The 27,604-nt window shown below is 39.9% G+C and overlaps 1 protein-coding gene and 3 long non-coding RNA genes across 4 annotated transcripts; 1 reads left to right on the top strand and 3 right to left on the bottom strand.

Moving 5' to 3' along the window:
- The first annotated feature begins 1,160 nt into the window (after positions 1–1,160).
- Positions 1,161–3,707, top strand: LOC133708268 (mogroside IE synthase-like). Its single transcript, XM_062133730.1, has 2 exons — positions 1,161–2,039; positions 2,295–3,707. Exons 1-2 carry the CDS (start codon positions 1,227–1,229, stop codon positions 3,018–3,020), a joined length of 1,539 nt encoding a protein of 512 aa, XP_061989714.1. The 5' UTR covers positions 1,161–1,226; the 3' UTR covers positions 3,021–3,707.
- Positions 3,708–4,736: 1,029 nt separating this feature from the next.
- Positions 4,737–7,574, bottom strand: LOC133708252 (uncharacterized). Its single transcript, XR_009845691.1, has 3 exons — positions 6,346–7,574; positions 5,758–5,834; positions 4,737–4,878 (listed from the first exon to the last, which is right to left on the bottom strand). It is a non-coding gene; the product is annotated as an uncharacterized LOC133708252 (long non-coding RNA).
- Positions 7,575–12,099: 4,525 nt separating this feature from the next.
- LOC133708238 (uncharacterized) lies at positions 12,100–14,937 on the bottom strand. Its single transcript, XR_009845681.1, has 3 exons — positions 13,709–14,937; positions 13,121–13,197; positions 12,100–12,241 (listed from the first exon to the last, which is right to left on the bottom strand). It is a non-coding gene; the product is annotated as an uncharacterized LOC133708238 (long non-coding RNA).
- Positions 14,938–19,438: 4,501 nt separating this feature from the next.
- Positions 19,439–22,259, bottom strand: LOC133708233 (uncharacterized). Its single transcript, XR_009845678.1, has 3 exons — positions 21,048–22,259; positions 20,460–20,536; positions 19,439–19,580 (listed from the first exon to the last, which is right to left on the bottom strand). It is a non-coding gene; the product is annotated as an uncharacterized LOC133708233 (long non-coding RNA).
- Positions 22,260–27,604: the final 5,345 nt, after the last annotated feature.

Raw genomic sequence — 27,604 nt, 5'->3', positions numbered from 1 at the left:
TTCACGCCAGCATTCCAGCATTGTCGGCCATCCTTGTCGGTAGGACTCACGCCAACAATTATTGCGGTAAAAATGAAAACCAATTAACTTGTATGAGAAACATATACACATTTACAGCAGCCGTCCAGTTCCCTGGATCTACCGGTACTTCAAAACATAAGCAATGATGTCAAAACCTTCAAAGCTTCCCATGCAGTAGTGGTCATCGATCGATCACTTTCTGCTGACAGTAGCAGCTTGATGATGAACATCAGTCATGAAGGATTGATGGAGACACGCGTACAACTGAAAATGACGTACCTTACATTTCTGGAATGAATTGTTCACATGCATTGATTTGCGTTGGGCGCTTTTTCCGAGTAGAAGTAAGGCGAGCAGCAACAGGGTCCGATAGTGGTGAGTTCACCAAGCTGGATTGGGCTTCCAATGTTTGGACCCAATTTGTCTTATATCTGTAGATGCCGATATGGGCTTCTTGGTTGCTGGACTTGATGCTTCGGGGAAAAAGAGAATATCTCAAACCTCAAACACGGCTGGGCATGAATATAGAGAGGGGAGTTCATCAAAAATTGTGGGATTAATCTATTCCAAGCACTTGAATTAACGCATACTTGTTCATTTTTCTGTTGCATCCTCGTTCTATCTCTTGTGAGCTAGCTAGCAAGTGTTCAAGCTCATTAAGCTTAAACACCATACTGCAGTATACAGAGCTAAGCCACATATACTATAGGCCGGCTGAAAGCGTTATCCCGTGATACTAGGCACGATGAGTAGCACAGAAGTGATATAATAATATGTCGATTTTTTCATATGTATTAAAATAGTTTTGAAATCTGAGTCAGTGATTTGGTTATACTACGTACTACTAGTCTAGAAAATCATGACTATGATCCATTATTACTAGTCACCGAGCTACGTGTGGCAGCCAGTGAATTCGGAAATTAAGGACAATGCTACCGATATCCTTTTTCAATCGGAAGGCAATATTCCATCCAACAATGATTTGGTTGCCATCGTGTTTGTCTTGCATCGGGGCTATCCAACTGTCAACCCAAATCTACCAATCAAACGCTAATTATTTATACGGGAAGTACGTACGTATACGTGTATTTAGCCAAATCACTTCGTGTTATCTATATATAATCCTATCATTTCGAGCTAGTTAGATAGCTACTTGCCTTCATTTGTGATCCATTAATTCTTTCCTTGTTAATTCACTTAATTGGATGGAAATGGAGAAGAAACAAATGGAAATGACAATGGGAAACGGCAATGGTGCAGCGGCTGAAGCTCAACCGCAACCGCAACCGCAACCTCAACCTCAAAGTCACGTCCTGGTATTCCCCTTTCCTGTTCAGGGTCACATGAACCCAATGGTCCAATTCGCCAAGCGCCTCGTCTCCAAGGGTCTCAAGGTCACAGTAGTCACTACCATCTCTGCCATGCACCGGTTCCAAGCAGCACCCGAACGACTAAGCTCTTTAGGATTCGACCTCGAACTAATTTCCGACGGCTCCGAATTTGTTCACAGAACCGAATCCATTGACGAATCCACTGAGCGTTTCACAAGGGTGACTACACAGACTTTAGCCGACCTCATCACCAGGATCAAGAACAAGAGCAAGAGCAAGAAAAAGAATGGTACTAGTACTCCTCATAGCGACGATCATGATGATGATGCCAGCAGCAGCTACCCGGAACTGAAATTCTTGGTGTACCACTCAGGTATGCCGTGGGCTTTAGATATAGCGCGACAACACGGCATAGATGGAGCTCCATTCTTCACAAACTCATCTTCAGTCGTAGCCATCTACGAACACTTCCTTCAAGGAGCACTAAAGATTCCCTCAGAAATTGATCGGTCCACTACAACATTATCACTGCCTTCTATGCCACCTCTAGGTTTCGCTGATCTACCCTCATTTCTTCGTGATGTTGACTCCTACCCAGCTTATCTTGAACTTACTCTCGGTCAATACTCCAATATCGGAACACTAAAATGGCTCTTCATTTGCACTTTTGAAAAGTTGGAAGAGGAGGTTCGTAACTAGCTAGGTTATTTAACTTCATTGATTCATCAGTGTGTGTGTGTGTGTGTATAATTCCTGCATTTATCATATCCATCACAGCACTAGGCATATATGCATTCACGTAGTAGGAATTAATTTAAAATTAGATGCCACTGTTCGTTCTGCTGACATGCATGATCTTCTAATTAATTTGTACGCTTACTGACTTTTATATTGTACGTGTTGATTGATTAGTATTGTTAATTTGTATGTCTACTTCGTTAGGTAGTGAAATGGATGATAAATCAAGAGTGGCCGGTCAGGACCATAGGACCAACGGTTCCATCAATGTTTTTGGACAAACGATTGGAGGATGACAAGGAATATAGCCTCAGTATGTTCAAACCTAATGTGGAGACTTGTATGGAGTGGCTAGACTCTAAAGAATCTAGCTCCATCGTTTATGCATCATTTGGAAGCTTGGCCAATCTCAAAATGGAGCAGATAGAGGAGCTAGCATGGGGACTGAGGGATATGAACTACAACTTCATGTGGGCAGTTAGAGAATCAGAAATGGAAAAACTTCCTGGTAATTTCTTAGAGGAGACATCAGAGAAGGGTTTGGTTGTGAGCTGGTGCCCTCAGCTACAAGTTTTGGCTCACAAAGCTGTGCGATGCTTTGTTACTCATTGCGGATGGAATTCCGTTCTCGAAGCATTGAGCTTTGGAGTACCGATGGTGACAATGCCACAATGGGCTGATCAAGCAACTAATGCCAAATTTGTTGAGGATGTATGGAAAGCAGGAGTCAGAGTGAAGAAGAATGAGAAGGGTATTGCTACAAAACAAGAAATAGCAAAGTGTATTAAGCAAGTTATGGAAGAGGAGAAAGGGATGAAGATGAGAAAAGCTTCATTAAGGTGGAAAGAACTAGCTAAAGAGGCAGTCGATGAAGGGGGTAGTTCTGATAAGAACATTGAAGAATTTGTTGCAGAAGTTAAGTTAATTTGATTCACTTTGTGTTTCTGCTGAAGAATACGGAACGGGATGTGTGTGTGGATCATGATGGAGAGAGAGAGAGAGATATAACACCGCATGTATAGTGGTTCACCTTGCTCTTGAGGCAAGGCTACGTCCACTTAGATAGTTTACTATGAGTGAGGCCAAGTGACCTTTGTAGTGATACAAGTATAGGGATCATGGATCCATCCTCTCTAAGAAGGGGAGGACTTCCCTTTTATAGCTAAAGGAAGTCCCCATCTAGTTTACATTTCCGATGTGGGACACAACATACATATTGCTTCTCTTGAAGCCTCTTGGAGAGCATGGGAGGGTGGCCTCCCTACGAGGTACCGGTCGACCTCCACCATGACAACGTAGCTCGGGTGTCGGCCTACCGGATGCATGCCATAGGCGGGGCTAGCCATGTCGTGGGGCCCACCTATGAGGTCGTTGATTATGCTTGGCGGTATGTAATATAGGTGGTATGTACACTTTGTAATTTTTCTTTTATCAAATAAGGAAGAGGTGATATTAGCTCATCAGAGGTAAACTTGTCTCACCCTCAATTCCAAAGTGAGGATGCAGTATATGTATGTATATGCAGCTATATTGAAGGATTGATTTATTTTATACATATTATATACAATATATGTATGTGCAATTTTATTCTTCAAATAATATACGGAACATTGTGCACACGTCGTTTTAAAAATGTCAATTTCATTATTTGAAAGATGAAAATATAACATTTTTATTTAGCTAATTATTTAGAATGTGATTTGAATGTAATTACAAATTAAAGTTCTTAATTGCCATTGATTTCCTGTAAGTGACAAACACAATGATACAAACTAATTGCATTCAAATCACTTAGGACCGCCATTTTGATCATGATCACTCACCGATAGATTTCAATTCTCGATCCTCTGTTCTATAAAAAAGAATAACTCCACGACCAAAGTACGTTATCATATTAATGAGGATTGAGAAAGAAATGATATTGTTGAATGCATCCTTCTTTCTTTTTATTTTATTTTTTTTTAATTTTTTTTTATGCGAATTGAATGCATCCTTTGAGGCTTTGACTCTTACAGATGTCGTCAAATTCATTTGTCAGTTTGGACTCCACATGCAAAAGAAAGAATTAATATTCCTTGGTGAAAAAGAATGCAAATCATATATAAACAAACTGAAATTTTGGTTGCATGCCGCATGGAGCCATTCAGCCATCCAAGGTAGCTAGTTGGCTGAAATTTTGTTTGCATGCCGCATGAAATTTTGGTTACAAACTTAAACTACCAGTTATAGAGCCAATATTTCCAACTACCAGTTATAGAGCCAATTCCAACTACCATCCCTGGCTAGCTATACCATGCTACAGATCAATATTATTATAATCCCTGGCCTGCATCCGCATGTCACTATATATTTTCTCGATCAACTACGTAGAAATGTACAGCCATACACACACACACACACAGTTAATGTCTTCCTAGCTAAGTGCTTTCGGTCTACGTTGATTGTATTTGTGAGGCAAACCGGCCAATTAACATTCATACATAGATTGATAGAAGAAAGTAAATGGAGAAGGGAATTATTGATCAACCTATAGGTCCCGCAGTACGTAGTAGTTGTGTCACGCCCCGGATTTTGAATGATAAATTCAAATCCGAAACCTGAATAATTACAATTACAAAAAAACCAAATCTCGAAACTTCGAGTTCATTATTACAATTCACTCTCACAATATATTATAAAGCTCAAATGAGCATAACACACCTCACAACTTACAATTGTTGTAAAACTCTAACAATTGCTCTAACCGCACGATCACCGTCCTGGTTCTCCTGTCCTGTAGGATTACCCGCTACACAATTTGAATAGTGTACCGGGAGTTGCAACAACACAAAACCCGGTAAGCTTTTTACAGCCAGTATGAGTAAACAAGAAAGAACTGTTGATTTATTAGATTTCAAGACTACCACAAACCCACGTTACTTTCTCACTCTCATATATATATGTAGACACTTATGAGTTACTCTCAATTTAGCTCATAAGATCACTCACTCTCGTATATATATATAGACACTTATGAGTTACTCTCAATTTAGCTCATATGATCACTCACTCTCATATATATATATAGACACTTATGAGTTACTCTCAAATTCGTTCATAAGATTTCCCAACATTTGGTAGACAGACTCATATATATATATAGACCCTTATGAGTTACTCTCAATTTCCCTCATCAGGTTACCATATATATATTGACACTTATGAGTTACTCTCAATTTCACTCATAAGGTCACTCCACATTTGGCAGACAGACTAGAGCTCTAACTGAACGTAACCACTCGTCCGGCCACAGACGTGATTACGATTTAATACTATTAATAACCACCAGCCCGGTACGAGAGCGTGATTCACTAATAGATGCCATGGTCACCTCGTGACCTAGTGATCTCCACAGATCACAACAATTTATTGTTCCTCAACAATAAAACTCAACACCTCTCACAATATATTGTTTCTCAACAATAAACTCAATATCTCTCACAATATATTGTTTCTCAACAATAACTCAACACAACTCCAACAATACATATTATTTCACGTAATAATATATATACAGACATTCACACAGGAATGTCTAGTAACACCAACAATAGTTCATATGATTGCAACAAAATAAAGCAATTAATTGTATTGGGTTCGTAATATGAACCACGTGAGGTTTACTCACCTCGATAATCCCGCTGCGTCTTCAATTCAGCTCAAAATACGATCCACAATCGTCCACCAACTCAAACCGTCAATCACCTAGTCCAATAATGATCTTGACTTAGCAATCATTCATAAACCACACATATACGGAAATCCAACGGTCGGATTCTCACAAATCGCATTCCGAATCATTACTTCCCAATTTCAATCCAATTCAACCCAACTTTTCCTGGTTTGACCAGGATTGACCAATTTTGACCAATCGAGACTAATTCGATAATTAACTCAAATTACCGAACAATTTCTTAAAATTGTGATATCGATTTGACATATTAGGTGCACTACAATTTACTAAGGCCACCCAATATATATAAACCTTTCTTTTCTTTACTCACTAACATTTTTACAAAATGTTTATGCAGACCATTGTTATCACAATTTCTCAACTCCACGAACTAATTCAACTCCGTCGACAATTTAACTAACAACAATAATTTTCTACACACAAAGGCCATTTCATGCTTGTCCATAAATAACTAATTTTTCAACAATTAGTCAGTTAATATAACTAACTTGAATTCCTAATTTATAAGGATAGGATTCTCACCTTATCCCGAATCTTGCCAAGGTCATGAACTCGATGATTGCTGCACCTCATGGCCCTCATGCTCATGTAACTCAATCTGTCATCATGCCAAAATGAGTTTGCATCCAATTCCGGCAGCACAAGGGTAGCATCCATTTACATTATTACCATCATCACCACCCACATCATCATCATCATCACCTACATCATCATCACATTAACATCAAAATCTGCAAGCTCCACCGAACTCTCACTCCCTCACTCTCATTTCTCAACTCCACAGATCCGAAGTCCTCCCAAAAATGCAGAACTCCTCAGCCACATCCAAATCAATAGCTTCCAAAGCAGCCAAAGCATTACTCTATAACTGGATTGGACCTCTGAACTGTCCCTCACTCACCCACAGTACTCAAACCCTTCTCAAACACCAAAACCTCAAATCTTTTACAAACAGGTCGACGAACTTCGAATCGGATCCTTCGAGCACGGACTGGAGCTCCTTGCTCTGGAGGACGAGGAAGTGAGTCAACTCGGTGGCCGACTAGACCGAGCAAGCAATCTCAGTGGAGAGAGAAGAGAATGGAGAAGGAAGAGAAGACAGGAAGGTGGTAGTGCGATCTGTATCGAGTGGTGCCGGTGCCTCAAGAATGGCCATAATTGTTTTCTTGCAAAAGTGACCTTCTGGGTAAGTCTCATCGCAATTAAAGCAAAGACTCTTTGCTCTTCTCTTTCTTTATTCTGCGGTAGACAACGCCTAATGGGCTGCTTGTTGCTGCTGCCCCCATGGAATCCAAGAAGAAGAAGCAGAAAAGTGATGAAAGGATGATTGCCACCGACACCCACTAACTCAAAATCAAATACCAAGTAATAAATATTGGATATTATTCTAGTGTTGCATGAACTGATGGATGAGAGAGTGAGAGGTAGTGCGCACCATGGGGAGAAAAGGAAAAGAAAGAAAAGAAAGAGGAGGGACCGGGGAAAGGGAAAGGAAAAGAAAAAAGAAAGAAGAAAATATAATTTTCTATTTCAAAAAGAATCCCTAATTTCAAATAATCGTAACTTAATCATACGAGCTCCGAAAATTGCATTCCACATATGCACGCGATCGTATCGACGAGCTCTACAACTTTCATGAAGGAAGTTTTCCAAAATTCCGTACGTAGAAAAGTCGATTTTTCTTGAATCGCACAATCCGAGCTTTTGTTAAAAAGAAAAGTTTCGGGACTTCGATAATTCAAAAAGATGAATTAATTAGAGTAATATTCGTGCAAAAATCACTTTAATCATTTCGTACTAATTCATGAAACGAAAATGAAAATTGCGGGTATTACAATCTACCCTCCTTAAAGAAATTTCGTCCCGAAATTTGAGCGTAAGTCAATTCCTCTCGATTAAGGTTGACCTAACCATAGAATCTCCATCTTTTCCAAATCTGTAGTAATCTACAAAGCCTCAGCCCTTTGTATAAAAATACATTTCTATGGCCACTAAATCCTTTCATCACAATGTAAATTCACAAAACAACTGCTCAACATCACTCCACATCAATTACACAAAATCATCACATGGATCATCTCATAGATCCTCACATAGATCTTCACATAGATCTTCACATAGATCATCACATAGATCTTCACATAGATCATCACATAGATCTTCACATAGATCATCACTCTGTACTGGCATACAAGCACAGTAATCACTCCCACAAAGTGTTTCGCTACTCAATTAGCATCACGGTAAATCTCCATAGTAAAACTTAAGCATGCACCACTCTTCACAACCATAGAGATGCATCACTCAAAACAAATCATCCCCAAAAGCACGCCAATAAATTATGTCACCCAATGATGATGACTTGGGCTTGCTCAATCCTTGGGCTAAGCACTAGGGCTGGCCAATTGGGCCTGAAGAAATCGGATCATCCACATTTCGAACCGGCCCAAACCACTTTGGGTTTAACATTTGGGCCTACTATTCGGGCCGAACAATTGGGCTTACCATTTGGGCCTACCATTTGGGCTTACTATTTGGGCTTACTATTTGGGCCTACCAATCGGCCCACCAACTTCCAGCTCGGCTACGGTATGAAATTGTACATACCGTATATACGTATACATACCATACAGACCGTATATACGTATGCATACCGTACAACTGTATATACGTATGCATACCGTACAGACCGTATATACTTATGTATACCGTACATACCGTATATACGTCCGTATATCAAGCATATACGAGATCCAAAAATATTTGTAAGAGGTAAGGTTCGAACTCCCGACCTCGAACACGAAGGTTTTGCTCCCAACCACTGAAGCAAGAGCTGCCTTCATTAATATATGCTCACGTGTTATATTTATTATGTCATAAGTGACATAAATAAAATAACGGGGAAGGCAAGGTTCGAAACCTCAACCTGCCGCACGAAACCTTTGTCCCCCAACCACTGGAGCACAAGCTGTGCTTAATATAATGTGTACAAATTTTATACTTATTATGTCATAAACGAACATAATAAAAAATAAACGAGAGGCGAGGTTCGAACCTCAGACCTCTTGTACACGAACTGTACACTCAACCACTCGAGCACGGCTGCTCACGTTATTATCCATACCAATCATTTTATTTAAACCAACTGTTTCAACTGTTTCAACAATTCGGCCCAACTCATCCAAAACTGTTTCAGAAACTCGGCCCATCATGTCCAAAACTGTTTCTGAAACTCGGCCCATCAGGCCTCCACCCACAGCTACAGTGATGCCTTGATCCGAGACAGGCCCAAGTACGGCCCACTTGTGTCACGGCTTATCCCTTCCGTGATTTACGGCAGTCAAATCTGCTTTCGGCTAAAGCTGTCTGCCACAGCATCTCGAGGTTCGGCCTGTCCCCTTACACGCTCTCCACGCGCCAACAACTTTTCCGGGTTTTCGGATGACTTTAATCCAACGCGTGGATTCAAATTCTGAGATCGTTCATCCAACGGTGGAGATCTGCTCACCTTGTTCTATAAATAGGTGCATTCTGGGGAAAAACTGTTCACTCCAAAAGAAAAGAAATTTTCTTCCGAGCTCAAGCCTTTCTCTCTCAACTCTTCAGCCTTTCTCTTCTCAAATCCCCAGTTTTTCACTCTCAGATCTTCAATCTTTTCCTCCAAATCCTTAATCCTTCTTTCTCAGATCTTTTCTTCCCTTTGAAGATTCGATCTCATCTTTCCTCTGAGAATCTCAGATCTCCAATCACCAGTTCAACAACTCCAATCCTTCTAACAAAATCTCCCTCAAACACTAAACCATGTATTCCTCGATTTCCACATCCTCTCACCCCATGACCCAAGAGCCACGAACTCTGCAACTAATGGAGCTCCAAACCCCGCAACAAATGGAACCACAACAACAGCAACCAACAGAGGAGGGAGGAAACACCCAAGCAGCTGGAAGTAGTGCCAACATGGATTTCTGGCGAAGCCGTACCAGGTGGATTCCTACTCCAGAACAAATAAGAATCCTCAAGGATCTTTACTATGTCAAGGGATTTAAGTGCCCAACTACAGAGCAGATTCACGAGATCTGTCTCCAGCTGAACCAGTATGGGTATGTTGAGGGTAAGAACATTTACTTTTGGTTCCAGAACGTCAGGGCTCGAGAGAAGCAGATGAATAGGTGTAATCAGGCTGCTCCAGTGCCCATGAGAACTAGTTCTCTTGGTACTGGTAGATCCATTGATCTCAATTTTGGGTCCACTGGTTCTACTGGTGCTGGTGGATCCATCGACATCAATTTTGGGCCAGCTGGTGGATCCATTGACATCAATTTTGGGTCCACTAGTTCTACTGATGATGGTAGATCCATTGATCTCAACTTTGGTTCCACCTATTCTACTGGTAATGAAGGATTTCTTGATTTAAATTTTGTTTCATATTCTTCCTCACACTTCAACACTAATACCAGTCCAACTCTTTTGGCACAACAGGAGGACAAACATCCCTGCAACAACGAGGAGGAGATCACCAGGAGGTTCAAACTCTTCCTCTGTTCCCCGTGCACGGCGAGGACGTCTTTGGTAACCTGAAGGCTACTTCCGAGGAAGGTAGCGCTTTTGGTTACTATTCTGGTGGCTCAGGCGGTTACCACAGTGGCTCAAACGTTTCTCTTGAGCTCAGCCTCAACCCATCCGGAGCTGCTGACTAGGCTTAGTATAGCATAGTCCTCGCTTTTTTTTTTCTTTTTTTTTCTTTTTTTTTTGTAATATAAACTCAATAAGATGGTGTGCATGTTTTCTTTCCTGTTTGTTTAACCAACAACAACACCAAGGATCGAACCTTGGTCACCCAATACTGTTTTCAAAACCATAAACAACTCTACTGCACACATCTTTCATAATGATGCAATAAAAACAATCACTCAAAAAGAATCCAACAATCAATTAAGTCGCATCGAGGTCTAGCTAGTATCCTCTGAGTCAAACCAAACACAACAATTTCATCGATAGGATTAGGGATTTATAAAGCTAAACACATCCTGAGTTAGCTAGGAAAAACCCACGTTTTTAGAGTTACTCTTACAACTCTTATAGAATCTCGATAATTCCATCTATCAATTGCTTCAACAAAAACTCACCACAATTCGATCCCTAACATTTAGCGATTCAGAAATCGAATCAAACTCCATATCACATAGTAATTCACTTGAACCACTATGGATACCTAACAAAGTCACTAAAATCAATATCTGAAATTGCGTTTAACTATATCACCTAAAATCAATCACCAAAGGCAAACCCTTGCCTGACTCTAACATGTCCTCCATGCTTCTTCCTGCACCATACATAGGCCTCAAAATTCAATTTCATTCACTTGAACAAAACTATATTCACAAGTCTGCTATAGACATCAGGGAAAAACCCATACTTTTACTCATAACTTTTCCTTCTAAAAGTTCATCACGTAGTGTATATAAAATCACCACACAACCTTCTTAGTCTACACTAAGAATTCAATCTCACACAAGGTCAGCATAATTGCCTCAGAGTCACTTTAATCACGTATCACATGTCAATTACCAAAACTCCACTAAGACGTCTCTTTATAAAACAAGATATCTAATCCTTGATACGTACACCTCATCTAAACATCTGTACGTCCAACTTAAGAAGACAAAATTTATAACAATTCATACTCGTATCCACACTAGGTACGTACATAGGTCCACACCATGTCTTCAACCAAACACTTCAACAATCAAAAGAACCTCATTTCCATAAAACAATCCTCGTTGACTTAACAGAGTTGAATCAAGAGGTTCCTATTCCTCAAGGATTGTAACTCGCGGCCACTGAACTTATTCCAATACGAACCTACAAGACAACTGTAAGGTTCTAAGTACAACCCCTTCGAATCTCCATCACCTAAGGAGTATAGTATGCTTGGCTAAGACATGTATAACACTTAAAACACAGTATAAGTCAAATACAAATTCATATTAACCAAGTCAATACTATAGGGAAGGTATTCACGTTCCCTAAACGACCTAGCGGCCTAAACAACTCCCAACACTCACGCATACCCAATGACTTAGCCAATACCGAAGAGCACACGATGGGGATCCGCTGCAGACGGGCCATCACTCGGAAGGTATTGACACATCACCAAATATGCACCTTACGCTCTGATACCAAACTGTCACGCCCCGGATTTTGAATGATAAATTCAAATCCGAAACCTGAATAATTACAATTACAAAAAAACCAAATCTCGAAACTTCGAGTTCATTATTACAATTCACTCTCACAATATATTATAAAGCTCAAATGAGCATAACACACCTCACAACTTACAATTGTTGTAAAACTCTAACAATTGCTCTAACCGCACGATCACCGTCCTGGTTCTCCTGTCCTGTAGGATTACCCGCTACACAATTTGAATAGTGTACCGGGAGTTGCAACAACACAAAACCCGGTAAGCTTTTTACAGCCAGTATGAGTAAACAAGAAAGAACTGTTGATTTATTAGATTTCAAGACTACCACAAACCCACGTTACTTTCTCACTCTCATATATATATGTAGACACTTATGAGTTACTCTCAATTTAGCTCATAAGATCACTCACTCTCGTATATATATATAGACACTTATGAGTTACTCTCAATTTAGCTCATATGATCACTCACTCTCATATATATATATAGACACTTATGAGTTACTCTCAAATTCGTTCATAAGATTTCCCAACATTTGGTAGACAGACTCATATATATATATAGACCCTTATGAGTTACTCTCAATTTCCCTCATCAGGTTACCATATATATATTGACACTTATGAGTTACTCTCAATTTCACTCATAAGGTCACTCCACATTTGGCAGACAGACTAGAGCTCTAACTGAACGTAACCACTCGTCCGGCCACAGACGTGATTACGATTTAATACTATTAATAACCACCAGCCCGGTACGAGAGCGTGATTCACTAATAGATGCCATGGTCACCTCGTGACCTAGTGATCTCCACAGATCACAACAATTTATTGTTCCTCAACAATAAAACTCAACACCTCTCACAATATATTGTTTCTCAACAATAAACTCAATATCTCTCACAATATATTGTTTCTCAACAATAACTCAACACAACTCCAACAATACATATTATTTCACGTAATAATATATATACAGACATTCACACAGGAATGTCTAGTAACACCAACAATAGTTCATATGATTGCAACAAAATAAAGCAATTAATTGTATTGGGTTCGTAATATGAACCACGTGAGGTTTACTCACCTCGATAATCCCGCTGCGTCTTCAATTCAGCTCAAAATACGATCCACAATCGTCCACCAACTCAAACCGTCAATCACCTAGTCCAATAATGATCTTGACTTAGCAATCATTCATAAACCACACATATACGGAAATCCAACGGTCGGATTCTCACAAATCGCATTCCGAATCATTACTTCCCAATTTCAATCCAATTCAACCCAACTTTTCCTGGTTTGACCAGGATTGACCAATTTTGACCAATCGAGACTAATTCGATAATTAACTCAAATTACCGAACAATTTCTTAAAATTGTGATATCGATTTGACATATTAGGTGCACTACAATTTACTAAGGCCACCCAATATATATAAACCTTTCTTTTCTTTACTCACTAACATTTTTACAAAATGTTTATGCAGACCATTGTTATCACAATTTCTCAACTCCACGAACTAATTCAACTCCGTCGACAATTTAACTAACAACAATAATTTTCTACACACAAAGGCCATTTCATGCTTGTCCATAAATAACTAATTTTTCAACAATTAGTCAGTTAATATAACTAACTTGAATTCCTAATTTATAAGGATAGGATTCTCACCTTATCCCGAATCTTGCCAAGGTCATGAACTCGATGATTGCTGCACCTCATGGCCCTCATGCTCATGTAACTCAATCTGTCATCATGCCAAAATGAGTTTGCATCCAATTCCGGCAGCACAAGGGTAGCATCCATTTACATTATTACCATCATCACCACCCACATCATCATCATCATCACCTACATCATCATCACATTAACATCAAAATCTGCAAGCTCCACCGAACTCTCACTCCCTCACTCTCATTTCTCAACTCCACAGATCCGAAGTCCTCCCAAAAATGCAGAACTCCTCAGCCACATCCAAATCAATAGCTTCCAAAGCAGCCAAAGCATTACTCTATAACTGGATTGGACCTCTGAACTGTCCCTCACTCACCCACAGTACTCAAACCCTTCTCAAACACCAAAACCTCAAATCTTTTACAAACAGGTCGACGAACTTCGAATCGGATCCTTCGAGCACGGACTGGAGCTCCTTGCTCTGGAGGACGAGGAAGTGAGTCAACTCGGTGGCCGACTAGACCGAGCAAGCAATCTCAGTGGAGAGAGAAGAGAATGGAGAAGGAAGAGAAGACAGGAAGGTGGTAGTGCGATCTGTATCGAGTGGTGCCGGTGCCTCAAGAATGGCCATAATTGTTTTCTTGCAAAAGTGACCTTCTGGGTAAGTCTCATCGCAATTAAAGCAAAGACTCTTTGCTCTTCTCTTTCTTTATTCTGCGGTAGACAACGCCTAATGGGCTGCTTGTTGCTGCTGCCCCCATGGAATCCAAGAAGAAGAAGCAGAAAAGTGATGAAAGGATGATTGCCACCGACACCCACTAACTCAAAATCAAATACCAAGTAATAAATATTGGATATTATTCTAGTGTTGCATGAACTGATGGATGAGAGAGTGAGAGGTAGTGCGCACCATGGGGAGAAAAGGAAAAGAAAGAAAAGAAAGAGGAGGGACCGGGGAAAGGGAAAGGAAAAGAAAAAAGAAAGAAGAAAATATAATTTTCTATTTCAAAAAGAATCCCTAATTTCAAATAATCGTAACTTAATCATACGAGCTCCGAAAATTGCATTCCACATATGCACGCGATCGTATCGACGAGCTCTACAACTTTCATGAAGGAAGTTTTCCAAAATTCCGTACGTAGAAAAGTCGATTTTTCTTGAATCGCACAATCCGAGCTTTTGTTAAAAAGAAAAGTTTCGGGACTTCGATAATTCAAAAAGATGAATTAATTAGAGTAATATTCGTGCAAAAATCACTTTAATCATTTCGTACTAATTCATGAAACGAAAATGAAAATTGCGGGTATTACAATCTACCCTCCTTAAAGAAATTTCGTCCCGAAATTTGAGCGTAAGTCAATTCCTCTCGATTAAGGTTGACCTAACCATAGAATCTCCATCTTTTCCAAATCTGTAGTAATCTACAAAGCCTCAGCCCTTTGTATAAAAATACATTTCTATGGCCACTAAATCCTTTCATCACAATGTAAATTCACAAAACAACTGCTCAACATCACTCCACATCAATTACACAAAATCATCACATGGATCATCTCATAGATCCTCACATAGATCTTCACATAGATCTTCACATAGATCATCACATAGATCTTCACATAGATCATCACTCTGTACTGGCATACAAGCACAGTAATCACTCCCACAAAGTGTTTCGCTACTCAATTAGCATCACGGTAAATCTCCATAGTAAAACTTAAGCATGCACCACTCTTCACAACCATAGAGATGCATCACTCAAAACAAATCATCCCCAAAAGCACGCCAATAAATTATGTCACCCAATGATGATGACTTGGGCTTGCTCAATCCTTGGGCTAAGCACTAGGGCTGGCCAATTGGGCCTGAAGAAATCGGATCATCCACATTTCGAACCGGCCCAAACCACTTTGGGTTTAACATTTGGGCCTACTATTCGGGCCGAACAATTGGGCTTACCATTTGGGCCTACCATTTGGGCTTACTATTTGGGCTTACTATTTGGGCCTACCAATCGGCCCACCAACTTCCAGCTCGGCTACGGTATGAAATTGTACATACCGTATATACGTATACATACCATACAGACCGTATATACGTATGCATACCGTACAACTGTATATACGTATGCATACCGTACAGACCGTATATACTTATGTATACCGTACATACCGTATATACGTCCGTATATCAAGCATATACGAGATCCAAAAATATTTGTAAGAGGTAAGGTTCGAACTCCCGACCTCGAACACGAAGGTTTTGCTCCCAACCACTGAAGCAAGAGCTGCCTTCATTAATATATGCTCACGTGTTATATTTATTATGTCATAAGTGACATAAATAAAATAACGGGGAAGGCAAGGTTCGAAACCTCAACCTGCCGCACGAAACCTTTGTCCCCCAACCACTGGAGCACAAGCTGTGCTTAATATAATGTGTACAAATTTTATACTTATTATGTCATAAACGAACATAATAAAAAATAAACGAGAGGCGAGGTTCGAACCTCAGACCTCTTGTACACGAACTGTACACTCAACCACTCGAGCACGGCTGCTCACGTTATTATCCATACCAATCATTTTATTTAAACCAACTGTTTCAACTGTTTCAACAATTCGGCCCAACTCATCCAAAACTGTTTCAGAAACTCGGCCCATCATGTCCAAAACTGTTTCTGAAACTCGGCCCATCAGGCCTCCACCCACAGCTACAGTGATGCCTTGATCCGAGACAGGCCCAAGTACGGCCCACTTGTGTCACGGCTTATCCCTTCCGTGATTTACGGCAGTCAAATCTGCTTTCGGCTAAAGCTGTCTGCCACAGCATCTCGAGGTTCGGCCTGTCCCCTTACACGCTCTCCACGCGCCAACAACTTTTCCGGGTTTTCGGATGACTTTAATCCAACGCGTGGATTCAAATTCTGAGATCGTTCATCCAACGGTGGAGATCTGCTCACCTTGTTCTATAAATAGGTGCATTCTGGGGAAAAACTGTTCACTCCAAAAGAAAAGAAATTTTCTTCCGAGCTCAAGCCTTTCTCTCTCAACTCTTCAGCCTTTCTCTTCTCAAATCCCCAGTTTTTCACTCTCAGATCTTCAATCTTTTCCTCCAAATCCTTAATCCTTCTTTCTCAGATCTTTTCTTCCCTTTGAAGATTCGATCTCATCTTTCCTCTGAGAATCTCAGATCTCCAATCACCAGTTCAACAACTCCAATCCTTCTAACAAAATCTCCCTCAAACACTAAACCATGTATTCCTCGATTTCCACATCCTCTCACCCCATGACCCAAGAGCCACGAACTCTGCAACTAATGGAGCTCCAAACCCCGCAACAAATGGAACCACAACAACAGCAACCAACAGAGGAGGGAGGAAACACCCAAGCAGCTGGAAGTAGTGCCAACATGGATTTCTGGCGAAGCCGTACCAGGTGGATTCCTACTCCAGAACAAATAAGAATCCTCAAGGATCTTTACTATGTCAAGGGATTTAAGTGCCCAACTACAGAGCAGATTCACGAGATCTGTCTCCAGCTGAACCAGTATGGGTATGTTGAGGGTAAGAACATTTACTTTTGGTTCCAGAACGTCAGGGCTCGAGAGAAGCAGATGAATAGGTGTAATCAGGCTGCTCCAGTGCCCATGAGAACTAGTTCTCTTGGTACTGGTAGATCCATTGATCTCAATTTTGGGTCCACTGGTTCTACTGGTGCTGGTGGATCCATCGACATCAATTTTGGGCCAGCTGGTGGATCCATTGACATCAATTTTGGGTCCACTAGTTCTACTGATGATGGTAGATCCATTGATCTCAACTTTGGTTCCACCTATTCTACTGGTAATGAAGGATTTCTTGATTTAAATTTTGTTTCATATTCTTCCTCACACTTCAACACTAATACCAGTCCAACTCTTTTGGCACAACAGGAGGACAAACATCCCTGCAACAACGAGGAGGAGATCACCAGGAGGTTCAAACTCTTCCTCTGTTCCCCGTGCACGGCGAGGACGTCTTTGGTAACCTGAAGGCTACTTCCGAGGAAGGTAGCGCTTTTGGTTACTATTCTGGTGGCTCAGGCGGTTACCACAGTGGCTCAAACGTTTCTCTTGAGCTCAGCCTCAACCCATCCGGAGCTGCTGACTAGGCTTAGTATAGCATAGTCCTCGCTTTTTTTTTTCTTTTTTTTTCTTTTTTTTTTGTAATATAAACTCAATAAGATGGTGTGCATGTTTTCTTTCCTGTTTGTTTAACCAACAACAACACCAAGGATCGAACCTTGGTCACCCAATACTGTTTTCAAAACCATAAACAACTCTACTGCACACATCTTTCATAATGATGCAATAAAAACAATCACTCAAAAAGAATCCAACAATCAATTAAGTCGCATCGAGGTCTAGCTAGTATCCTCTGAGTCAAACCAAACACAACAATTTCATCGATAGGATTAGGGATTTATAAAGCTAAACACATCCTGAGTTAGCTAGGAAAAACCCACGTTTTTAGAGTTACTCTTACAACTCTTATAGAATCTCGATAATTCCATCTATCAATTGCTTCAACAAAAACTCACCACAATTCGATCCCTAACATTTAGCGATTCAGAAATCGAATCAAACTCCATATCACATAGTAATTCACTTGAACCACTATGGATACCTAACAAAGTCACTAAAATCAATATCTGAAATTGCGTTTAACTATATCACCTAAAATCAATCACCAAAGGCAAACCCTTGCCTGACTCTAACATGTCCTCCATGCTTCTTCCTGCACCATACATAGGCCTCAAAATTCAATTTCATTCACTTGAACAAAACTATATTCACAAGTCTGCTATAGACATCAGGGAAAAACCCATACTTTTACTCATAACTTTTCCTTCTAAAAGTTCATCACGTAGTGTATATAAAATCACCACACAACCTTCTTAGTCTACACTAAGAATTCAATCTCACACAAGGTCAGCATAATTGCCTCAGAGTCACTTTAATCACGTATCACATGTCAATTACCAAAACTCCACTAAGACGTCTCTTTATAAAACAAGATATCTAATCCTTGATACGTACACCTCATCTAAACATCTGTACGTCCAACTTAAGAAGACAAAATTTATAACAATTCATACTCGTATCCACACTAGGTACGTACATAGGTCCACACCATGTCTTCAACCAAACACTTCAACAATCAAAAGAACCTCATTTCCATAAAACAATCCTCGTTGACTTAACAGAGTTGAATCAAGAGGTTCCTATTCCTCAAGGATTGTAACTCGCGGCCACTGAACTTATTCCAATACGAACCTACAAGACAACTGTAAGGTTCTAAGTACAACCCCTTCGAATCTCCATCACCTAAGGAGTATAGTATGCTTGGCTAAGACATGTATAACACTTAAAACACAGTATAAGTCAAATACAAATTCATATTAACCAAGTCAATACTATAGGGAAGGTATTCACGTTCCCTAAACGACCTAGCGGCCTAAACAACTCCCAACACTCACGCATACCCAATGACTTAGCCAATACCGAAGAGCACACGATGGGGATCCGCTGCAGACGGGCCATCACTCGGAAGGTATTGACACATCACCAAATATGCACCTTACGCTCTGATACCAAACTGTCACGCCCCGGATTTTGAATGATAAATTCAAATCCGAAACCTGAATAATTACAATTACAAAAAAACCAAATCTCGAAACTTCGAGTTCATTATTACAATTCACTCTCACAATATATTATAAAGCTCAAATGAGCATAACACACCTCACAACTTACAATTGTTGTAAAACTCTAACAATTGCTCTAACCGCACGATCACCGTCCTGGTTCTCCTGTCCTGTAGGATTACCCGCTACACAATTTGAATAGTGTACCGGGAGTTGCAACAACACAAAACCCGGTAAGCTTTTTACAGCCAGTATGAGTAAACAAGAAAGAACTGTTGATTTATTAGATTTCAAGACTACCACAAACCCACGTTACTTTCTCACTCTCATATATATATGTAGACACTTATGAGTTACTCTCAATTTAGCTCATAAGATCACTCACTCTCGTATATATATATAGACACTTATGAGTTACTCTCAATTTAGCTCATATGATCACTCACTCTCATATATATATATAGACACTTATGAGTTACTCTCAAATTCGTTCATAAGATTTCCCAACATTTGGTAGACAGACTCATATATATATATAGACCCTTATGAGTTACTCTCAATTTCCCTCATCAGGTTACCATATATATATTGACACTTATGAGTTACTCTCAATTTCACTCATAAGGTCACTCCACATTTGGCAGACAGACTAGAGCTCTAACTGAACGTAACCACTCGTCCGGCCACAGACGTGATTACGATTTAATACTATTAATAACCACCAGCCCGGTACGAGAGCGTGATTCACTAATAGATGCCATGGTCACCTCGTGACCTAGTGATCTCCACAGATCACAACAATTTATTGTTCCTCAACAATAAAACTCAACACCTCTCACAATATATTGTTTCTCAACAATAAACTCAATATCTCTCACAATATATTGTTTCTCAACAATAACTCAACACAACTCCAACAATACATATTATTTCACGTAATAATATATATACAGACATTCACACAGGAATGTCTAGTAACACCAACAATAGTTCATATGATTGCAACAAAATAAAGCAATTAATTGTATTGGGTTCGTAATATGAACCACGTGAGGTTTACTCACCTCGATAATCCCGCTGCGTCTTCAATTCAGCTCAAAATACGATCCACAATCGTCCACCAACTCAAACCGTCAATCACCTAGTCCAATAATGATCTTGACTTAGCAATCATTCATAAACCACACATATACGGAAATCCAACGGTCGGATTCTCACAAATCGCATTCCGAATCATTACTTCCCAATTTCAATCCAATTCAACCCAACTTTTCCTGGTTTGACCAGGATTGACCAATTTTGACCAATCGAGACTAATTCGATAATTAACTCAAATTACCGAACAATTTCTTAAAATTGTGATATCGATTTGACATATTAGGTGCACTACAATTTACTAAGGCCACCCAATATATATAAACCTTTCTTTTCTTTACTCACTAACATTTTTACAAAATGTTTATGCAGACCATTGTTATCACAATTTCTCAACTCCACGAACTAATTCAACTCCGTCGACAATTTAACTAACAACAATAATTTTCTACACACAAAGGCCATTTCATGCTTGTCCATAAATAACTAATTTTTCAACAATTAGTCAGTTAATATAACTAACTTGAATTCCTAATTTATAAGGATAGGATTCTCACCTTATCCCGAATCTTGCCAAGGTCATGAACTCGATGATTGCTGCACCTCATGGCCCTCATGCTCATGTAACTCAATCTGTCATCATGCCAAAATGAGTTTGCATCCAATTCCGGCAGCACAAGGGTAGCATCCATTTACATTATTACCATCATCACCACCCACATCATCATCATCATCACCTACATCATCATCACATTAACATCAAAATCTGCAAGCTCCACCGAACTCTCACTCCCTCACTCTCATTTCTCAACTCCACAGATCCGAAGTCCTCCCAAAAATGCAGAACTCCTCAGCCACATCCAAATCAATAGCTTCCAAAGCAGCCAAAGCATTACTCTATAACTGGATTGGACCTCTGAACTGTCCCTCACTCACCCACAGTACTCAAACCCTTCTCAAACACCAAAACCTCAAATCTTTTACAAACAGGTCGACGAACTTCGAATCGGATCCTTCGAGCACGGACTGGAGCTCCTTGCTCTGGAGGACGAGGAAGTGAGTCAACTCGGTGGCCGACTAGACCGAGCAAGCAATCTCAGTGGAGAGAGAAGAGAATGGAGAAGGAAGAGAAGACAGGAAGGTGGTAGTGCGATCTGTATCGAGTGGTGCCGGTGCCTCAAGAATGGCCATAATTGTTTTCTTGCAAAAGTGACCTTCTGGGTAAGTCTCATCGCAATTAAAGCAAAGACTCTTTGCTCTTCTCTTTCTTTATTCTGCGGTAGACAACGCCTAATGGGCTGCTTGTTGCTGCTGCCCCCATGGAATCCAAGAAGAAGAAGCAGAAAAGTGATGAAAGGATGATTGCCACCGACACCCACTAACTCAAAATCAAATACCAAGTAATAAATATTGGATATTATTCTAGTGTTGCATGAACTGATGGATGAGAGAGTGAGAGGTAGTGCGCACCATGGGGAGAAAAGGAAAAGAAAGAAAAGAAAGAGGAGGGACCGGGGAAAGGGAAAGGAAAAGAAAAAAGAAAGAAGAAAATATAATTTTCTATTTCAAAAAGAATCCCTAATTTCAAATAATCGTAACTTAATCATACGAGCTCCGAAAATTGCATTCCACATATGCACGCGATCGTATCGACGAGCTCTACAACTTTCATGAAGGAAGTTTTCCAAAATTCCGTACGTAGAAAAGTCGATTTTTCTTGAATCGCACAATCCGAGCTTTTGTTAAAAAGAAAAGTTTCGGGACTTCGATAATTCAAAAAGATGAATTAATTAGAGTAATATTCGTGCAAAAATCACTTTAATCATTTCGTACTAATTCATGAAACGAAAATGAAAATTGCGGGTATTACAAGTTGAGACTACTAGTGCTGGTTCTGATCAGAGTCACTGTGAAACAATATCAATTCAAAACATCTATTGCTCCCCAATAGATGTATATTATTTTCCAATATAACTTTTTTTTTTCTTTTTTCTTTTCTGAGCTTTGGCCCCATTGTAGATAAAGTTATATAGTTGGAGCAATAAATCATACAATTCCAAAACTTTATAAGAACAGTGTTTGCAACATGAAAATGTCCCAATTGACAACAAGTGGAGTTGCAGCAGAGCTCTTCATAATAATTTCCCAGAAAACATAAAAATGATAGAGAAAGATAGTGATGTACCCACAAACCATTTTTCCCAGAAAGCATTTACCCACAAACCATCTCCCTTATCCAAAAGCCATCTCCCAATTTCAAAAAAAAAAAAAAAAAAACCATCTCCCTTATCCAAAAGCATCTACGTCGAAGCTCTCTCTTCAGCTTCTTCACTTTCACTTTCATAGCTCACTGTATATACTACAAGTCCACAATCTTGCAAAGCAAAGACCCCAAATCAAAAAGAAAAAAAAGAATGAAAGAATCGAGCTCGGAAATCGTCTCCTATTCGACTCACCTTAGTCACCTAGCTTGTGATGACCTGGATTTCTGTTATTTAATTTTAGTATTTCATAATGGACCAGTTGTACGAATAATTGTTATTGTGCTTTATTCGTAGATTGTATGTGAAGTGGAATGGTTTTCGTCCGTATAATTATTTGAATTTCACAGTTTAGGGGGTCGTGTGAAGTTTGACTTTTTTTACGTTGGGATTCTCGGGAAACTTCCTTCACGAAAGTTGTAGAGCGCGTCGATATGAGTTCGCGGACATGCGGAACGCGGGAATCGGAGTTCGTATGAGAAAGATATGGCTATCGGAAGAAGTTTCCGTTTTAGTATAAATAGAGAAAATCAGAAATTATTTTCATAATTTCAGTTTCCATTTCCGGAAACCTTTTTTTCTCTCTCGGTCGATACCTTCACTATCTGAGTTTTCCGTTTGACCCGACCCGAACCCGGCGGATCCGACCCGACTTTTCTGGCGAACTGCGGCGGTCTCCGGCGACGAAAACTCTCCAAATCAGTTCGCCTCCTCCGTCTGGTCGTCCCTCTGGTGTCCTCTAGCTTCGATTCTCCTCCACGGCGGCGCTGCAAGGCGGTGCAGTTGGGTGTTTTTGGACCCGATTGGTTTTCCGGCTTCCAACGTCGGCGGCGCTTCAACCTTGGCCTGAGGAGTTCGCAGCAGTCTCCTTGTGCGATCTGTGGTGGTTGTTTGGAAGGATTCACGTGAAAACTCGATCAACTCAGTTTGGATTACTGTTCACGGCTTGTGAGGTAGTTTTCGATCCCTTATGGTTGTTTTCTGACTTCGAGTTAGTTATGAGATTTCACAAGCATGCTTAGATGAAGCTTTTTGATGTTGGGAGTTTTGTGAAATATTGAGTTTTGGCTGGCGGCAGTGCGCCACCACCTGTGGCGGCGTTCCGGCCATGTATGGGACTGTTTCTGGTATTATATGTCTTCTACTCGTTGATACGAGCGTTTCGATATATATAATATGCAAATTTTGGAGTTCATATGAAATTGATATGATTTTTACCGTTTCATATCGGTGAATTTATTCAAATCCTTGTGGATTTAAGCATTGGATCGACGTGTGGCCTGAACACATCGATCGTGGACGTATTTCGGAGACTTTGGGAGGTCTCGGATGTGGTGTTGCCTCGATTGGCGCCACTTTGGGGATTTTAGTTCAAAACAGGGGTTTCAGACTTAAATCAAATGTAAATCGTTACTAAGTGGAAACCGTTTGTGATTAGGTACTTGACGAAGTATTTGGACGGTTAATTGGCGGATTGGCCGCTTTGTTCTTGGTTGAAGGCGCAGCGGGAATTCGAGGTGAGTAAATCTCACAAGGATCTTTATGAACAGAAGTACCATTATTGTTTTGGCGTTAATTAATTAACTGCAAACTATAGTTGGTATTAGTAGGCATTCCTGAGCGAATGACTACGTATATATATATTTACGCGAAATATATATATTCTTGTGGATGGTATTTGATGAATAATATGCATGATGATGCTTATATTATTGTTGAATGTGACTTTTCATGGAAACAATATTGTGGAAAAATATGTTTTCTATTGTTGAAATGTATTGAGTTTGATGTTACATTTTTGAGTCAAGCGTGGCTCATTTAAATGTATCGGTCTTTGTACCAAGGGTCACAGATGGTGAGCAGGGATAGGAAAGTCGAAATTAGATAATTGTAACATTTTAGGTCAGGTGTGACTTACTTAACGTTTGACTTTGAGACCATACGGGGTCTAAAGATCATATGTCACAGGTGGTGACAGGTTGCAGATGGCGACCTTGATGTTTGATTTTATGATCAGACGAGGTCTGAAATCATATGTCACAGATGGTGACTGGTCGCAGATGGTGACCAAGACAGGAAATAGGTAATCACGTCCTTGGTAGGACGAGTGATTACGATTTCAATAGAGCTCTAGTCTGTCTGCCATGATAGCTTATGGGAGTAACGGTCGAGGTTGCTGGAGACTCATAGGTATGTAGTTTAAAGGAGAGTTCCGATGGTATTCTTCTTTAATTGTCTAGATGAGACTTGAATTGCTACTTGATGGTTAAGTTAGCAAATAGAACATTGTCACGGCGGTGACTCATGTTGTCCTTTCTGTGGAAAGGATATGGAATGTTAGAAGGAATCATGGTTGCATGTGTTCCTTAAGTAGATTGATGTTCATGAGTTACTCATACGGGCTTGCAAAAGTTTACCGGGTTTGTTGTTTGGAAACCCCGGTGCACCATTCAAACTGTGTAGGGGTTAATCCTGCAGGTCAGGAAAATCGTGGCTGAAGCTGAGGTAGCTTGTTGGCAGCAGAACGGGTAGGAAGCAAATTTTGTTAGCTTTGCCAGTGTATGACTTCCGCTATGTAGTAAGCTCTGAGGAGCATTTACGTTTTATTTTGTGATGACAATTTAATTCGTAAATTTGTGTAATATATAACTCTGCGGAGCGAGTGTATATTAACTTGGATTGGTTCAGGGCATCAGTATATACTTGTTTTAAGAGAAAGATGTTCCAGGTATTTGTATTGATGACTGAACGTTCACGCATGTATAATTATGGGATTATATATATCGATTTTTATTGTTGTTAAAAATCAGGGGCGTGACATAGCTTCTCTATCATCATCATCCCTTTTACCCCTCCCCGAGTTCTGGACTCACCAAACTTGTCAGAGACGCTATCTCTCCTGCTCCGCTTTCCCAGATACGACTCCCTATCGCCGCCTCTCTCTTACAGCCGCGCGAGAATTCGGAGCCCGACCCGGAAATTTCCAAATAATCAACGAAACCTAATCTGGGAAATTAGATGCGGCGACAGCAGTGTTTGCGTTGTAGCCAGCAGAGGTCTGAGGGGGAGGGGGGGTTTGCGTTGTCGCCTAACGGAGGTCGAAGTCGGAAGGAATGAGAGAGAGAATCTGAGAGTGGCAGTGGTTGTAATTTTATAATTAAGTTGTATCTAAAAGTAACTTTTTGCATTTAAATGGGGTGAGTGGGAACAAAATTCTCTTGATGGTGTAAGTGGGCTAATTTTAGTTGGGCTAAATACTTGTTACTACCCTGTGGTTTAGGTCCAAAATCAATTCAATCCCTGGACTTCTAATTTCATCAAAAACACCCCTGCAGTTTCAATTTTGATCTAATAGGTACAATCTGTTAGTCTTCCGATAATTGAGTCATTTAACTTGTTGATGTGGCTCATAAATGGCTTATGTTTTATGATGTGGTGTTGAGGTGGCATGCATAGTCAATTTAGGAGTGGGTCTCACTATTAGAAATCTATCAAATAAAAAGTTTTTCATCAAATAATCCAACTATAAGTTGAACCCATAACAGAATATTAACGAATTGGACCTATTAGATCAGAATTGAAAGTACAGGGGTGTTTTTGATGAAATTAGAAGTTCAGGGACTGAATTGATTTTGGACCTAAACCACATGGTAGTAACCAATATTTAGCCCATTTTAGTTTATTTTGGTGCTATAGGTCAAGGACCCCTCTATAAATGTAAAACTGGCCTGCAGAGGATGGTAGAGAATCAATTTAAAAAAGAAGATCCAAGGAAGGGACTGGCCTCTATTTGTGCGGCGAAATGTTTGAATACCCATAGATATCCATTTTTGAGAATTTAAGTTTCGGGACCAGTAGGATTGAATACCCTTAAATAATTTTAACAAACTATAATTGTTTAGAATTCTTATTTAATTAGAAGACCCTATTCGTAGCTCATAAGAAAAAAAAAAAAATTGAGTATAGGTAGCTATCAAAAATAAAAATAACAAGTAGGTATCATATTCTTCCACAATCATCAATATATATAGATTCCTATAGCACACAAACCATAATTGTTCAGAAAACAATGAATATGCAACTTAAAAAAAATAAAATAATAATAATAATAAAGACATTGTAAAATTGGTACCTTTGTGATTGTTGAAATTTTCTGTTCAACATGATTAAGGGTCAAGGGTTGCTGTAGTGGGGTGTGGGTTGAGAGAGAGAGGGAGGTGTTTGGACCCAAAATGAGCATGTTGGCCTGACAAGGCACGTCTTGGAGAAATTGAGCCAATATCAGTGGCTCAAGATATATATTATCGACAAATTCGAAATATATATTTAGAGGCTAAATAAAGCCTACTATGGAAGCATGGAAATTAAAAGTCAACTTTAGCACATTTTCTTACTTCGGCTAGGAGAAACCGAGCTAAACAAGGAAGGAGGGGCGGCAGACTAACCAAACGAAATCCAAATGAGATAAAACTTTCCAGATTAAATCTAGAAAGCCCAAGGATCATTTCTTATGAAGAGTGCCAGAGCTATTTTTGAGTGGAAGGCCTTCAAACAATCAATCCAATTTTCTGCAGAAGCAAAACTGGAAAACTGGACCTGTAAGGAGTCCAGCAGCGTTTCCGGCCCAACCACTATACCAAAAGCTCTGAAATTTTACCGGGATGATCTACACTCATAGTGGAACATTTGTTATGAAGAAGTCACGGTCAAAATCTGAATTCTTGATGGAGATATAATTGAAGGAATAAAGGAGCCGAAAGTGCTTCCTTATCTCCAAAATTCATCATTCCTTATCTCTAATTATGCTTCCTTATCTCCGAAATTCATCATTCCTTATCTCCAATTATGCTTCC

The sequence above is a fragment of the Rosa rugosa genome, chromosome 1 (genome assembly GCF_958449725.1).
Source record: "Rosa rugosa chromosome 1, drRosRugo1.1, whole genome shotgun sequence".
In the NCBI taxonomy this organism is placed as follows: domain Eukaryota; kingdom Viridiplantae; phylum Streptophyta; class Magnoliopsida; order Rosales; family Rosaceae; genus Rosa; species Rosa rugosa.
Note: the sequence above shows the minus strand (reverse complement) of the source record. Positions and strands in the feature narration are given on the sequence as shown.

Excerpts from the sequence above, each read along its gene's own strand:
- LOC133708268 (XM_062133730.1), top strand. The coding sequence starts at position 1,227 with ATGGAAATGGAGAAGAAACAAATGGAAATGACAATGGGAAACGGCAAT. Across the intron at positions 2,040-2,294 it reads TTGAAAAGTTGGAAGAGGAG|GTAGTGAAATGGATGATAAA; the intron begins GTTCGTAACTAG and ends CTACTTCGTTAG.